This window comes from Dryas octopetala, chromosome 8, assembly GCF_963921425.1.
Source record: "Dryas octopetala chromosome 8, drDryOcto1.1, whole genome shotgun sequence".
Taxonomy (NCBI): Eukaryota; Viridiplantae; Streptophyta; class Magnoliopsida; order Rosales; family Rosaceae; genus Dryas; species Dryas octopetala.
Window position 1 is genome coordinate 574378 of NC_141373.1, and position 16110 is coordinate 590487.

Below are 16110 nucleotides of genomic sequence, written 5' to 3' on the forward strand. Positions count from 1 at the left end.
TTATTAGCTACAAATTAGAAAATGGCAGTTTGGAGATTAAAAAATCGAATTTTCTATAAAAAAAAAAGCTTATGTGTAATTAATATTCTGAATAATAAGGATTTAAGTTTGAATGCCCAAAACACAGTTTGTTTTAATCTAAACATTATGTTCTCCCAAGGGATGAAGAGATTTTTTGGTGTGACTGATATACTGTCACGTGGTGTGACCGATACATTGTCACGTGGTGTAACTAATTTAATGTGTCATAATATGAGTGGATTATATTAATATTATTCTCTAGGAGAGATAAACGTACCGTCTAATAATACTCTTACACATTAAATTGGTTACACATTAAAAATTATGGAATTAAGAGAGAAATTATTCTGTATAACCGATATATTGATACGTGATATAACCGGTCTATATGTTATAATATGAGTAAATGTTATTAATACTATACCATACTAATATAAACACATCGTCCAATAATACCCGTACACATTAGATTAGTTATATCACATAACGATATATTGGTTATATTCTATAATTTTTCGAATCAGGAAATGTTAGATAATTATAAGATCTCAAAAGAAAAACCGAATCGGCAGAGCATACCCAGAACCCACGAACCGGATCCGCAAAATACACGCGCCAATTGTATTAAGCGCTCGTGCGACGTGGACGTGAACGTTTGGGTTTTACTTTGGCACTCTGCTTCGTCTCTTTCCTTCCTTCTCTCTCTTACCAAAGCCTAACCCTAACTTTATCTCAAAGGCCCAGTGCTTAATACCTGCTTTTCAAATTCTTCATGCGCTACATTTAGATTTCGAAATTCAAGCTTTGGGGTCGGCAATGGAGGATCTTTCGGAGATAGAGATTGGGACCTCCGTGGAGTCATTCCAGAAGTTCGTGGACTCGCAGAGAGAGCTATTCCACAGCCAGATCGATCAGCTCCAGAAAATCGTCGTCACCCAATGCAACCTCACCGGCGCCAATCCTCTCTCCCAAGAAATGGTGCCTTTTCCAATTTGAATTACGTTTTGCGTTTGTTTTCCGAGATATTAGAGGAAATATAGAAGGATTAGAATAATTAGCACTGTTTTGTTCCATTTTTAAAAAAACAATTCTAATATTTTTCTCCTTTTTTTGTTGGCCACATGCAGGCAGCTGGTGCTCTTTCTATTAATATTGGTAAGTCTTGGAAGTGGAATTAGTATCGCTAATTATGCTTAATGGTTGATGTTTTCTACTTCTTGAATTTGCTCCTTCAGCTACATATCTATTTGGCTGCTATAATTTTGTATTCACAATTTTTATGCATTTGGGTGTTTGTTTCTTGTGGCCACCATCTGTTATCTAACTAGATGGTCCATTTGCAGGAAAAAGACCTAGAGATTTGTTAAATCCAAAGGCTATAAAGTATATGCAATCTGTTTTTGCTATTAAAGATGCAATTACTAAGAAGGAATCTCGTGAGCTCAGTGCTTTATTCGGCGTTACAGTCACACAGGTTCTTTTTTTTTTTTCGCTTGTTCCTTTAAATGATTTCATATCACATTTTGTGAAATCAACCCTTAGCTCTCTCCCATGGACATCAATGTGGATCAAATTGATAATAAGATATGGTCTTACACTTTTATTAATTGCAATTTTAGGGTTGAGTATCTATACCCAAGATGACATTATTTTCTCCCCATTGTAGTTTCTTTAATTTTTTAATTTTTTTAAGGTCGGAAGAGTGAACGGTTTAAGGTTTATAACATCTCAATGATTGCATTAACCTATTTCAACATATTTTATGGTGATTAGTGTAATTGTTTCTTACATGCTTGTGCTCCATTGATTGATAGGTTCGTGATTTTTTTACTAGTCAACGGTCAAGAGTTAGAAAACTAGTCCAGTTGTCGAGGGAGAAGGCCATCAGATTCAATGAACATAAAGAATTGCAGGACGGAGTCTCAACAAGATCTGATCTGACACCAATTGATCCAGTTCCCTTAAACTCTGTTGGTCCCTCCAATGTTGAAGATGCACCATCTTGCTCCACACAAGATGATGCTCTTTCTGGATTAGATGACTTAGATAAACATTTTGTTGAAAACATTTTCAACTCGATGCGGAAAGAAGAAACATTTTCTGGGCAGGTGAAACTGCTGGAGTGGGTTTTGCAGATACAGAATTCTTCAGTATTATGTTGGTACTTACTAATCACTTTATAGGTTTGATAATATGTTCCTGTTTTATCTTTTTATGGTCCAGACATCCTCTAGTATGCATGCAGGTTTTTAACTAAAGGTGGCATGATGATTTTAGCAACGTGGTTGAGTCAAGCAGCCGTTGAAGAACAAACAAGTGTTCTACTTGTCATTTTAAAGGTATTTGTTGAACTGGTATCCATTTTCTCAATTATCTATCTGCCATGCTTTAAGATTGTTGTTTTAAAATGTAATAATTACCTGCTGCACAGGTTCTTTGTCATTTGCCTCTACATAAAGCTCCTCCTGTACATATGTCAGCCATACTGCAAAGTGTTAACAGACTGCGGTTTTACAGGACAGCAGGTGTGTTTTTGTTTCAGAAACCACTTTGGTGCTTTGTCACCTGTTCCTCTATCTCCCCCTGTCTCTCTCAAATTCTTCTTTTGTGCTCATCTATATATGGTTGATCTTGTTCCTGGCTCAAGATTAAAACATGCTTCTTCATATGCGTAGATGATTTCCATTTCTTTAGTGTTTCTTAAATTTCTTTTTTGTAAATAAGCAATTCTGTATGTGATTTGGCTGTCTTTTCTATACACCATGAGATTTTTGCTTCTCATTTGTCTGAATTTTATTTCTATGGTGCATTGGTGCCTAGAAAGTTTCTTTTGTATAATTAGCAATTTTATATGTACTTCAGATGTCCTTTTCTATTCCCCATGAATGTTTTGAATCTCATTTATCTGATTTGAAGATCAGACATATCAAACAGGGCAAGGGTTTTGTTATCAAGATGGAGCAAATTATTAGCAAGAAGCCAAGCTATGAAGAAACCAAATGGCATGACAACATCTAGTGATTCACAACAAGATTTAGTAATGCTGAAGCAGAGGTAAGTAAATTTTTTTACTTTCCATGCACTAAAAAGTTGGTTAATCAGTTTTAAATTATTTCTTATAATTTTCTGCAGTATTGATGAAGTTATGGGCGATGAATCATGGAAGTCAAATATGGATATTCATGTAAGTGCTTCATAGAATTTATTAAAAATTTATTCAAATTGGTTTAAATTGCATAGTGTTTTCAGATGGTTCCTTTCTGTTGTACAGGAAGACATCCTTGCAACGCCCTTTGAATCTGCAGAGAATTTCAGGTACAAATATTTCTTTGTTCTGACATTTTGCTAAGATAGTATTGTTTTTGATAGTGTTGTTGGTAACAATCTTAATTTCTTTTTTCAGGAAATTGGAGGCTTCAGAACCATTGAAGTTATTGACAACTTCATCAGATGATTCAAATAAGAAGCACATCCTAGGTGTATCTTCATCCCGTATCCTGAATATAGATTTTTTATTTTTTTTCCCATGTGATATATTACAGTTCCCGAGTAACATATTACGGCTTGCTTTGAAAAACAAAAATTATATTCATTAGTTAAGAAACAAGGCTTTTAATAAAGGTTATACGAATCATTCATATGAAGTTTACTTTTTATAAAGGAGTTCATATCCTTAGCTAGTAACAGAATTTAGAGAACGCAGAAAAGTTCAGTTGGTGGAACAGCCTGGCCAAAAAGCATCTGGGAGAAGCCCGCAAGCCACAAGAGCGACACCTGTGAGTCAGGGTCGTCCGATGTCTGCTGATGATATCCAAAAATCAAAAATGCGAGCACAATTTATGCAGAGCAAGTATGGGAAATCTGGTTCATCTAACGAAAATAAAGAAGTGAAGGCTGAATGTGTGAACAAACTTTCAACCTCTCAGGCTAGCATATTGCCTGTGGTACCTAAAGCTCTGGTTCGGTCTGATATTGATGAACCCAAGAAACCTGTGATACTTCCTTTGAAAGAGAGCGAAACTCCTAATAGGCTTGAAACTTCTCTTGCTCCAAAGCTGAGAATGGATATGAAGGAGCCCATATGGGAGAGGTGCCAGAGAGTCCAGATCCCATGGAAGACACCGCCAGGTACATATGCTTTTAGTAGATCTTTGTTGGTTACTTTGACTTTTTGCTCATAATATTAACGTGAAAGCAATAGGCATTATGGACAAGGAAAAGGAAAAATAGAGATCCTTCTAAGCTTTTAGAGTTTAGTGGAGAGTGCCTTTAGTGCTTGAGTTAATAGCTTCTCAGTGATGGATAATCTCTTCTCCCCCACCCCCAAAGTATCTATACTTGTTCACTTATGAATAGGATGAAAAAACCCTGAACAAAGCTTTTGTATGAAAAACTGGGGAATTAGTTCAGTTGCATGTAAGTAATGAGGTGGAGTTTGAAAAAATTCCCCCTCGCCCCCCAAATCCTTTTTATTTTCTATTGTTTTTAAGTTTTAATTATTTTTATTTTTAATTACAAATGTTCTACTGTTTAGCCTAATTATTGAGGTGACCTTTTCTTTGAATGTCCTGCCTGCACAGCTCCCTTCTCCACTGATGGGCCCACTGAACCATCATCTATAGGAGATCCTGTGGATTACTTCCCTTGGAAAATAATAATTGGGCCTCAAATGACTTACATTGTGGATCAAATCTTAAATGATATTTAATTTCTATTAATGAAATTTTAAAATCTATCTATCATAATTTCTACCAGAGTTACCGAAGAAAAATATCAATCCTGTAGCAGTTCAGTGTGGCTTTTAAAATCCCTTGGACACTTGGACTTGGTCTGGTTATTATTCATATTTTGCATTTTGGTAGGAAATGAGACAGTCTGGGCATCAGTATTTTACGGTATATTATACGTGCTGCATAGAGCAAAAGGTTGTTGGAGGATGTCATTTCTTCCATGTGACAATTGCTGGGTGTTTGAAAGAATGGTGCCTGAGTGGGTGTTTCATGCCAGATAAAAACGGGATCATTTAGTTTTGTTTTCTAAGCATATTAATGTCTTTGATTTTTTTTTTTTTTGACAGAAATAGATTATAGCTCTTTCAAAATTTCAGGAGTGACCTCATCTCCCTTTCCCTACTTCCCCTTTCATTTCATCATCATTGTGGATGTGAAATTTTTGAGGGCTCTGTTTTACAACTCAGTTTACTAAAGAAATAGTGCTACAGGATTTGGAACTTTGATTTAGTCACTTGTTATTTTTTGTCCATGTGGTATTTATGATTAGCAAATTTAAACACAATTTGGTTCTAATAAGATTTGGGCAATCTTGAGGTCTATATGGGTTTTTACCTGTATGGAAGCAAACTCTTGGATTATCATTATGGGTTTATGTGAATGAGGTCTAATCTACATGTATGCTCATATTTAAAGCAGGACATTCCACCAAGCAAGCCAAATGAATGGTTATATCATCGAAATCTTGAATTTGTAAGCATGAAATAATTAATGAGGGATTGTTGGTAATGTTAAGTCTGAACTTGAACCCGCTCGAGTGTCAAAACTGTTTACTCTCCAATACCCATCTGACCCGCACCTGGTAATTGACAATTCAAACTTATATGGGTTAACTACTCTGCAAGGTCGCATTGAAATTCTGGTAACATGCTTGACTGTGAACTGTATCTGCAGAAAATACATTCTTATCAGGGTTCTATTATATAATTTTATAAAGGTAGAATAACCAATGACACTTGGCTAAATAACCAATCAACTTGGCCCGATCATCGCTATTTAAGGCATTGGCAGATAAGTCAAGGGTAGATAAAGGACGTTCATCTCTTCATCTCATAGAGGTTGCAAAGGCAAACAGATCCTGGACAATGTTGAATTGAGACACTCAACCTATATGCCGAGCACTAAACTTTGTGTCAACTTGTTTTGTTTTTTCTTTTCTATTCCTGATTTACTTTGGTAGTTCTTTGGTTCGTAGATGACTTTCTTTAGTGTTAAATAACATTCTCTGCGGATATCAACCTTTTATGTCCTTTCTGCAGAAATAAAACTGAATCCTTCATGGAGGGTAGGTGCTGGTGAGAATGGCAAAGAAATTGAAGTCCAGAAAAACAGAAACCGCCGTGAGTTGGAAACTATCTACCGGACAGTCAAGGAGATACCGTCCAACCCGAAGGGACCATGGGACCTTGAAATGGACTATGATGACTCATTGACGCCGGAAATACCAACGGAACAGCCTGCCGATGCTGATGGCACTGAAACACAAGCACAAGCTTCCCTTATCCGAGATGTAAATAATGCAGAGACACTAGTTGTTCCTTCTCATCAAGGAGTAAACGGTGCTGTTTCTTTGGCACCCACCTTAGCTCAAATTAATAATGCAAGCACAGCCGAACCAGATCTAGAGTTGCTTGCTGTACTGCTTAAAAATCCAGAATTGGTGTTTGCATTGACATCTGGCCAGGCTGCCAACTTATCAAGTGAGGAAACAGTAAAATTGCTGGATATGATTAAGGCTGGTGGGGCTGGTCTTGCTGGTAATTCAAATGGGTTAGGTAGAAAAGTGGAGGAGGAGAAGGTCCAAGTTTCTCTTCCATCCCCAACACCTTCAAGCAATCCTGGAACGGTGCGTTACTTGGGCTCAATTTGCAACTTTTGCCAGACATTGTACACACTTTTGCAGTTAATTACTAGCAGTAGTATCCTTTGCACTGCACTCTTCCACACTCTTCTGCTCTAGAATCCTGACCAGCGAAGCAAATTAAAATTAAAATGATAATTTAGGAAAACACCCAATGAGATATTGCTAAAAGTGCGTTCAATAACTGTGTAGAACTAATTTTGGGGTCTTCTAATCACTTTTTTAGTAGGAGGGACCATCGATGAAACAAGTGGCAAAGCTAAGGTCTTGTGGTGCATGAGCATGCATGTGCTATGACATCATGTTGTGAATAATACAAAAAAGGAAAAAAAAATAAATCTTACACCTTAGAAATTTAATAAGTTTGATAATGAAAATATCAAAGCTATTTTTAATGTAATTTCTTTTATCCACCAGCTATTTTTAATATAAATTATCCATTCATAGCTGATTCTTTTTCTCTGTTTCCTTTTATTGAATTCACAGAGTGGATGGAGACAAGAAGCTGGAAGGAATGCGTTTTCACAACAAAGCTCAATGGCTAACAAAGTGGGTTACACTTCTTCACCAGCAATGGCAACCAACAACATAGTTCCAACAGCTCAATCTCATATTATTCCACAACAACGGCTATCAAGTGCCCAACCAGCAGTACCTTCTTCATACTCACTGCCTCAAGCAACTGCCATCATACCCGAGAATTTTCCTCCTTCTATGGGTTCCTCACACTTGCATAACTTTTCAAATATGTCCGCCATGCCTTCGTATTGGGGTGAAAGCACGAGTAATTTCAAATCAGCCCCTCTATCATCTAACTCATTTAATGTTGCAGAAAGGCAGCCCAATTCGCCATTCTTGTCCTCTCCGGCAAGGCAACAAAGACAGCCACAACCACTGCAACAGCCCCGTTTTTCTGAGCCTCCCCTTCCTACACCACCTTCCTACTCCTCTAAACCACCACCAGTGGGCAAACCAGGCCCTCCTCCTTCATCTGATTCGTGGAGAGCTAGACAGGGATTACCTTTGAACTACCATTATTTAGAGAACCAAAATCAGTATAATGCAGCATCATATGGAGGAGGAAGACCTTTGCAGCAGCAGCAGCCTCAGTTGTCAGGCCCTCCTAATTGGGAAGGAAATGAGCATGTGAGCAATGAAGATTTCGAATCGTGGAGTCCGGATAATAGTCCAACTAGAAATCCTGGGTATAATAATATGCATGGAAGAATGAATTCTGGACGGGATTACAACAGGCCAGACAGGTCGAGGCAAAGGAATTCTCCCGGTGGAGGGTACCACCGAGGAGGTCATAATAGTAGGCATGGAAACAGGTGGCCTGACCACGGCAGACACTGATGAGTCCAGTCCAGTTCATTATATCCAGAGTGAGACTCACTCTATTTAGCCGTGATAATGGAGTTGTGCATGCATGGTGGGGTGGTGGCATTGTGGACTCATTCTTGGATGGAGTTTTGCCTTTGCTTGGGATGGTGGTGGAGCATGTAAAAGCCATTATGACTATTATGAGTCTATAGAGGATGGGATGTTCATAACTCGATTCTGATCACTAATACAGTAAAAACATCTAAAATTTTGGCAACCCTTTCTTCCACTTCTACAAAAAAGAGAGTATACTATAAACTTAGGATGGAGCCTTGGACCTAAGACTTCCATGTGTGGATCGGACCTCTGGCTGTTGGAAATGAAAATATGGACTCTATCAGACTTGTTTTGGGCCAAGACATTAGCACTTTCTGGTCCACAGAAACATAAATTGACTAATTTATAATCATTCTTTTTGTTCTTTTATAAGTTGAGTCTTTCAGCGATAATTATCAGGAACACAATCACACAGTCCTTGCTATAATTTTTCCCCATGTACAGCAATAATGGGAAACCAACTCCAAATGAGAAACTGGTTTCTGTTACCTAATCATTCTTCACCAAAAAATTACTGGCAAATTAGCCTACAATTTCAAGCCAACAATTACTATTCACATTCAATATAAATACCCTTCCAAACGTTGACCAAAGTACACAACATTCTCAACTCTAATTTCATCATTGATGGGTGCCCCCCGCCCCTCACTCCACGGTTCGTTCATTTTTAAGGTTATAATCATAATTTTACTTGCCATGAGAGATTGAGAGCTTTCCAAAACTTTATGCATCTCTTACTTTAAACAATTTATTATAATTATATACATATTTTAATTATAATGAATTTATAATACTACGTCACTATTATAGTGTTACTACTTACTAGTATATAAATTTCTTTCATCATGTATTCACTTGCTAGTTTGCTTTTGTTAAACTAAAAATCAAAACGGGCGGATAAAATTAAACCAATCCATACCGCGTGAACAAATGGGCCTTCGAACCCAGTTAGTAATTGTTGTCGGACCTCCACAACAATGGTGTGCCTCCCTTCACTTATCCTACTTTTCTTTTTGTTATTTTATCAAAACTTATCCTACCTTTTTTTATTTTGGTCAAGTCACTAATCCTATTCATACTATTCGTCCAACTCTAAGCATTGAAATAACACAGAAAACATTATTGCCGACTCATACTATGTGTACTTTCTAAATTTTTTATTGAAAAAAGAAAGAAAAAAAGTATGCACAAAAATTGTTTAAAATTTAAAATTTTAAAGTAAAAAGTATGCACAAATATTATATGAATTTTTTATTTAATCAGTCGGAGAAATTTTAAAAAATTAAGCAAAAGAATAGAAACTGTAAAAGACATTATTAACCCAGCTATCTACTTAGGACTTGGGAGTTCCGTAATGGCGTAATGCCGTTTAGTTAAATTTATTTAGCCTTTCCACATTATTTTTCAAGGGCTATTTCTCTTCTATATAAAAAGGAGTACCCTACTCCAAATGCTTTCGTCCTCCATAATTTCTCCGCGATTTCAAGGGCTTGGATTTGGGGATTTTTCCGAGCTCGCAATTCTCAACCAACGCTCTCTAAGATTAGGTATTCTTTCTTTTAACTCTTTTATTTTCCCAAATTCTTAGCGAACGTACCATTAATTCTTTTAGAACTCCATCGCATTGTACGTCTGGTTCGATTGTAGGTTTCGTTGTTGATTTGCCTCTTCCATCGTCGTCTAAGCTTTGCTTTCATGTTTGTTTATTTTTCTTGCAAAACAATTTTCAGCTCTTTTTTTCTTTTTCTTATTTTTTTCTGTGTTGCCCTGTGTAATATACTTTGTTTTGCAGTGATCGGATTTTGACTTTCTTTTCGCTTTCGCATTTTTGTATGTTACGCGAAGAATTATGACGTGGATGGATTGCTGTATATTTCTAGGTTTTTTTTTTTTTTTTTTGCCTTTTCTTTGTTCGCATTGTTGTATATTTCTAGGTTTTCTATTTACTGTATTCTTAAGCATATTTTTTATTTAACTTTGATATGCATGCGGTTCTGGTTTGATTACTAGGATTTCTGTACGGGAAATAAGTTTTTGATATTCCTTATACTCTATACTATACAAGCTAATGGTTCCAAGCCTTTAGAATATTTTTCTGTTATTATTTGTTGTTGCTTAATACATGCCATATCTTTGTAGTGATTGTTGTTATGGAATCTGTGATTGTTAATCATTCACGTTCTTAGATCCACACAATGTGTATGTTGCTAATGTATAGTAGTACATTTTGATTGTTTTCTTATTAGGTTGATAGAATTATAGTTGGAGAATAGCAAATATTGTCATCTGCAACAATGGAACGCAAAGTTATTGAGTTGGACCAAGGATGGGACTATATGCAGAAGGGTATCACGAAGCTTAAGAGGATTCTAGAAGGATTACCAGAGACTCAGTTCAACTCAGAGGAATATATGATGCTTTATACGTATCCTTTTCTGGGTTTTTTGCATGTGTTATTCAAATACTACAGTTGTATATTTGTGTTTTTTCTTTTGTTTTCCCCTTTAAGGTTATTGGGAAGGCATTTGTTGTGTGCTCTGGGGGACCTTTCCTTAATTTCAACTACAGAACTATCTATAACATGTGTACTCAAAAGCCACCTTATGATTATTCTCAACAACTTTATGACAAATATCGGGAGGCATTTGAGGAGTACATTACTTCAACGGTGAGGACTAAGGAACATTATGATATGTTTACTCATGTTTTCCTTATCCTATATCATTTACTAAAGTGACATGCTTTGTTTTGGTTTTTTGAACTTACATAGAATCATATTGTTTTATTTGGTTGTTCATCTATTAGGTGTTGCCCTCTCTAAGAGAGAAGCATGATGAGTATATGCTGCGGGAGCTTGTCAAAAGATGGTCAAATCATAAAGTTATGGTTAGGTGGCTGTCTCGCTTCTTTCATTATCTTGATCGCTACTTCATTGCGAGGAGGTCACTTCCTGGGCTAAATGAAGTTGGGCTTACCTGCTTTCGTGATTTGGTTAGTTATGGCACCAGACTGCCTACTTTATAGATGATTGTCACTTTTGCAAAGTTGCTTCATTAGTGTCTGATTGATGGCGTAAATGTGTACTCTCAGGTTTATCAGGAGGTTAATACTAATGCCAGAGTTGCTGTGATTGGTCTTGTAAGTTTATTACTTCCTAGTCATGTATTTTGAGATATCTATATCCTGTCACCAACAAATGTTTATAACCAATGTTTTTTTATCAGATTGATAAAGAACGTGAAGGAGAACAGATTGATAGAGCACTATTGAAGAATGTGATAGATATATTCGTTGAAATTGGAATGGGACAAATGGATGCTTATGAACAGGACTTTGAATCACACATGCTAGCAGATACTGGTGAATACTATTCTCGTAAAGCATCAAATTGGATTTTGGAGGATTCTTGTCCAGATTACATGTTGAAGGCAAGTTTCTCATTTAGTTATGCGGGTGTGGTGTGGTTTTTCATATTAGTCTATGTGTCTAAAACCTGTTATGGAATTGTACAGGCAGAAGAATGCTTGAAAAGGGAGAGAGATAGAGTTTCTCATTACCTGCATTCAAGCAGCGAGCAGAAGCTGGTGGAGGTTGGTTAATATTTATATATATATATATTAATGTGTGTACGTAGTATGCATATGTGTGTGTGTGTGTGTAAGAGAGAGAGAGATTGTGGGGTTACTGGGTGGTAGTTGTGGTGCCTGTATATTATAGTAGGATCTTCAATAATCTTCAAGTTACATGTTGACTTCATTAAGGTATTAAAGTGCTTTGGGGGTTGTATTTTGCTTTCTGTGAAAATAAATAGATGTTGCACAGGAATTTTATAAAAATTAATGGAACAATGATTTATATGTGAGTGTATTTGACGCATAGCTGGTATATACTTCTCTGTTGTAAGTTTTTAACTTTTAAGTTGGTGGATATCTTATCCACTATATTATACTTTCTGTTTATTTAATAAAAGTCTGGTTCTTATGGAAAAACAATGATTCATATGTGAGGTCTTTTGAGACGTGTTAGCACTGATGCATTAGGAATCTATGAGGAAGACATCCATGCAACATGGGATGTGATGTGGCGCACACTGATACATTATGAATATATATATATATATTAAGTATCTGTTTAGAAACATTATTTTACATTGGATGTGGTGCAAATTGCCTACTCTTGTGATTCGGCTTCTATGATTGAAGTGGAGAATGGACAGATCAAAGAGTTCTGGTTTGAGATTTTTATATTACTTTTTAATCTTATATGTTCTCTTAGATAGTAATACTCCCTACTTTCAAGTTCATTTTATTTATAGCTGCAATATGCTTGTCCTGCAGAAAGTGCAAAATGAGTTATTGGTGCATTATGCAACTCAACTGCTTGAAAAGGAGCATTCTGGATGTCGTGCTTTGCTTAGAGATGATAAGGTATTTTGTTGTCTTGCAGTTTGTGATCTTGTTATCCAGCCATTCTCTAGTTTATTTCTGATACTATGTCTGCTTGTTTATGTCTAGGTGGATGATCTTTCTAGGATATATAGACTTTACCATAAAATTCCTAAAGGCTTGGAACCTGTTGCTAGTGTATTCAAACAGGTTAGTTGGTTTTCTGCTCATGTTCTACTTCTGACCTAGATTAGATGTTTCTTTATTACAATGATACTAAGAGTTCTGTGGGTTTTTGCAGCACGTCACTTCTGAAGGTACAGCCCTGGTCCAACAGGCTGAAGATGCTACAAGTAACCAGGTTCAGTATTTTTCTGTGTTATTTAATCTATGTAAATTCATGCTACATGCATACCTTTCTCTGTGTGCATTTTGGTGTTTAATTTGTCCAGATTGTATGTGTTCATCAACAGACACATAAAATTGTCTCTGTACTAAATTGTGATAGGATTCTTTTCCAGTAATTGTGTTTGGTTACATGTGCTTCTGCCAACCCTATCTAGCATAGATTCATGAATGAGCTTAATACTTGTTCATCTTGGTTTTTATTATTGTGGTGCTAAGTGATATCAACAATTCTGCAGGCTTCAAGTGGAGGTGGTGCACAGGAACAGGTGAATTATTTAATTTGTGTATTTAAGAATTTTAGAAGTGATTGGAGGTACATGATTGACTTAGCTTTGTGTTCTTCAGGTCCTTGTCAGAAAAATAATTGAGCTGCATGATAAGTATATGGCTTATGTCAACGATTGCTTTATAAACCACTCGCTCTTTCACAAGGTTAGTGTTTTAGGATACTGGTCATTGACATATTATCTTATCACTTTGTCTAAAAGACGCTTGCTAACTTTGGTTGGATAATAGGCTCTGAAAGAGGCTTTTGAGGTATTTTGCAATAAAGCTGTTTCTGGGAGTTCAAGTGCTGAATTACTTGCTGGATTCTGTGATAATATTCTCAAGAAGGGTGGGAGTGAGAAGTTGAGTGACGAGGCCATAGAAGAAACACTTGAGAAGGTATTTTATTGAGGTTTTTTCTTATGTTGAATTTTAATTTATTGCCCGCGTTATGTTTGTATTCTTGTTCCGTTAGTTTTGTTGATTAATTTTAATATTGTTATTGAATTTTTTCAGGTTGTTAAGCTGCTTGCATATATCAGTGACAAAGACCTTTTTGCAGAATTCTACAGGTAAGGCATTGTTTTTCAGTTTGGAGTGTATTTGGTTTCATGTGTCACAAGTTATAACTGTTGTCAGACACTCGTTTATATATTCATAAATATATATATATATATAGAGAGAGAGAGAGAGAGAGAGAGAGAGAGAGAGAGAGAGAGGGGTGAGGGCTGCTGGTTGTTATTTTATTGAGGCAATTACTAAACTGTTGGATGCGATTAAGTAACCAATATATATTTGCAATTCACAGGAAAAAACTTGCTCGTCGGCTACTTTTTGATCGGAGTGCCAATGAGGACCATGAAAAAAGTATTCTAACTAAGCTGAAGCAGCAATGTGGTGGACAGTTCACCTCAAAAATGGAGGGAATGGTGAGTTGACCTGTTTTTTACTGTTTGTCTGTCTTTCTGTATGTTTTTCTGGTGTTAATAGATTACATTTGGCATTTTTTTTTTCTTCCAGGTCACAGATTTGACATTGGCTCGGGAAAATCAGACCAGCTTTGAGGAATATCTTCGCAATAACTCCAATGTTAATCCTGGGATGGATTTGACAGTCACTGTTCTTACAACTGGATACTGGCCAAGTTATAAATCATTTGAGCTTAACCTTCCAGAAGAGATGGTAACTTTTATATTTAGTTTGTTGAAATGTCAAATTTCCATTGCTAATGTAGGTTATGCTTAAAGAATGTACTTGTTGGCTAAAGTATTTGTTGTTTATGTTCATTTTAGGTGAAGTGTGTTGAAGTTTTCAAGGCATTCTATGAAACAAAGACGAAACACAGAAAACTTACATGGATTTACTCATTGGGAACTTGCAACGTTACTGGCAAGTTTGAACCAAAACCCATTGAATTGGTTGTGTCAACCTATCAGGTAACTTGTGACACAATATTCTGCTTCATTATCTTTGAGTGTTGGCACCTCATCATTTTTGAGAGATGTTTTCTAGTATGGAGGCTATAAATTCTGTTGTGTTCATTTTACAGGCTGCTCTCTTGCTGCTCTTTAATACTGCAGATAGATTGAGCTACTCAGAAATATTGACTCAGTTAAACCTTACTCATGATGACTTGGTTAGATTGCTCCATTCGCTGTCCTGTGCCAAGTACAAGATCCTCATTAAGGAGCCAAATACAAAGACTATCTCACCAACTGACTACTTTGAGTTCAACTCTAAGTTCACTGACAGAATGAGAAGAATTAAGGTCTGAGATCCCTATTACCATTTTCCCTTTATTTGTATTAGGTGTTTATTTTTTTCAGCGAATATTTGTATTAAGAGTTCAAGACTGAAAACTTTGGCATTTTTTTATCTTAGATTCCTCTCCCACCAGTGGATGAAAGAAAGAAGGTAATTGAAGATGTTGACAAAGACAGGAGATATGCTATTGATGCTGCCATTGTTCGGATTATGAAGAGTCGGAAAGTTTTGGGTCACCAACAATTAGTCATGGAGTGTGTTGAGCAGTTGGGACGTATGTTCAAGGTATTACATTATCTTTGCTCTCATCATGTAGTGCTACTTCTAGAGAGGGCTATATTCGGGTTCAATTCAGGAGAATTGTCATTGTTTACAGTTTTCAATCTTACATTCCTGTTTACAATATAGATATTTTCACGTAAGAAGTTAAAGTAATTTTTTAGTAATGGACTTTATGCAAAAGATTTTTACCATTGAAGTAAGTCAACAGGTCTTGTTAGAGGATTGAAATGCAAGTCTCTTATATCTGTATGGATAGTTTTCGTGTTACTTTGCCGCTGAGAATTCTGTAGTAACATGTTATTTATGGCTAAACTATACTTGGAATATGCAGCCTGACATCAAAGCAATTAAGAAGCGGATTGAAGATCTCATCACCCGTGACTACCTGGAGAGGGACAAGGAAAACCCTAACACGTTCAAGTATCTTGCATGATTCAAGTGTTGGAAGAGTCTTCATATAACTTGGGATATATGCTGGTGGAAGTATAGGAACATGATGAATATAGCTTCTTTGGATTTAAGATTTGCTGTAAATTATGTGCAGCGCTTTAGAAATTCTAGGATTTTGAAAGGAGTGGATAATTTTTGTGCAATTCTATTAAAGCTGCTTTACGAAAAAATCGCTCGTACCTCCTATTACTTTACAGAAAATATCAATTCCGGCCCGGTTACTTTACAGAAAATATCATTCATGCCCTTGTTACTTTATGAAAAATATCATTTACACCCCTCCTTACTTTATGAAAAAATATCATCCCGACCCTAGTTACTTATATTAAAAATGTCACCCTTTCACTACTTCCCTTTTAATCTCGTCAATTTCATCTACATGCAACATATTCTTACTATAACTTCCACCATAAGTTCAAAAACATCCAATAATCTCATCTAC

At 36.2% G+C, this 16110-nt stretch overlaps 2 protein-coding genes across 3 annotated transcripts; both read left to right on the plus strand.

Annotated features, from left to right (window-relative positions):
* Window positions 1–695: 695 nt before the first annotated feature.
* LD (Homeodomain-like superfamily protein) lies at window positions 696–8542 on the plus strand. 2 transcript variants are annotated; one of them, XM_086254817.1, is made up of 13 exons: window positions 696–999; window positions 1149–1176; window positions 1350–1495; window positions 1836–2182; window positions 2267–2360; window positions 2453–2546; window positions 2943–3075; window positions 3154–3205; window positions 3293–3336; window positions 3425–3513; window positions 3709–4149; window positions 6071–6657; window positions 7159–8542. In XM_086254817.1, exons 1-13 carry the CDS (start codon window positions 838–840, stop codon window positions 8026–8028), a joined length of 3087 nt encoding a protein of 1028 aa, XP_086110943.1. In that variant the 5' UTR covers window positions 696–837; the 3' UTR covers window positions 8029–8542. The 2 variants fall into 2 exon arrangements, with proteins under 2 accessions (XP_086110943.1, XP_086110944.1); XM_086254818.1 differs by having other exon boundaries at window positions 1365–1495.
* Window positions 8543–9485: 943 nt separating this feature from the next.
* Window positions 9486–15946, plus strand: LOC147275605 (cullin-1). Its single transcript, XM_086253171.1, has 20 exons — window positions 9486–9659; window positions 10359–10537; window positions 10681–10780; window positions 10918–11103; window positions 11203–11250; window positions 11337–11544; window positions 11629–11702; window positions 12450–12539; window positions 12627–12707; window positions 12799–12858; window positions 13142–13171; window positions 13251–13337; window positions 13422–13571; window positions 13689–13744; window positions 13981–14101; window positions 14193–14354; window positions 14465–14608; window positions 14722–14940; window positions 15054–15221; window positions 15550–15946. The coding sequence occupies exons 2-20, from the start codon at window positions 10407–10409 to the stop codon at window positions 15649–15651; spliced, it is 2217 nt and encodes a 738-aa protein (XP_086109297.1). The 5' UTR covers window positions 9486–9659; window positions 10359–10406; the 3' UTR covers window positions 15652–15946.
* The last annotated feature ends 164 nt before the right edge of the window (window positions 15947–16110 follow it).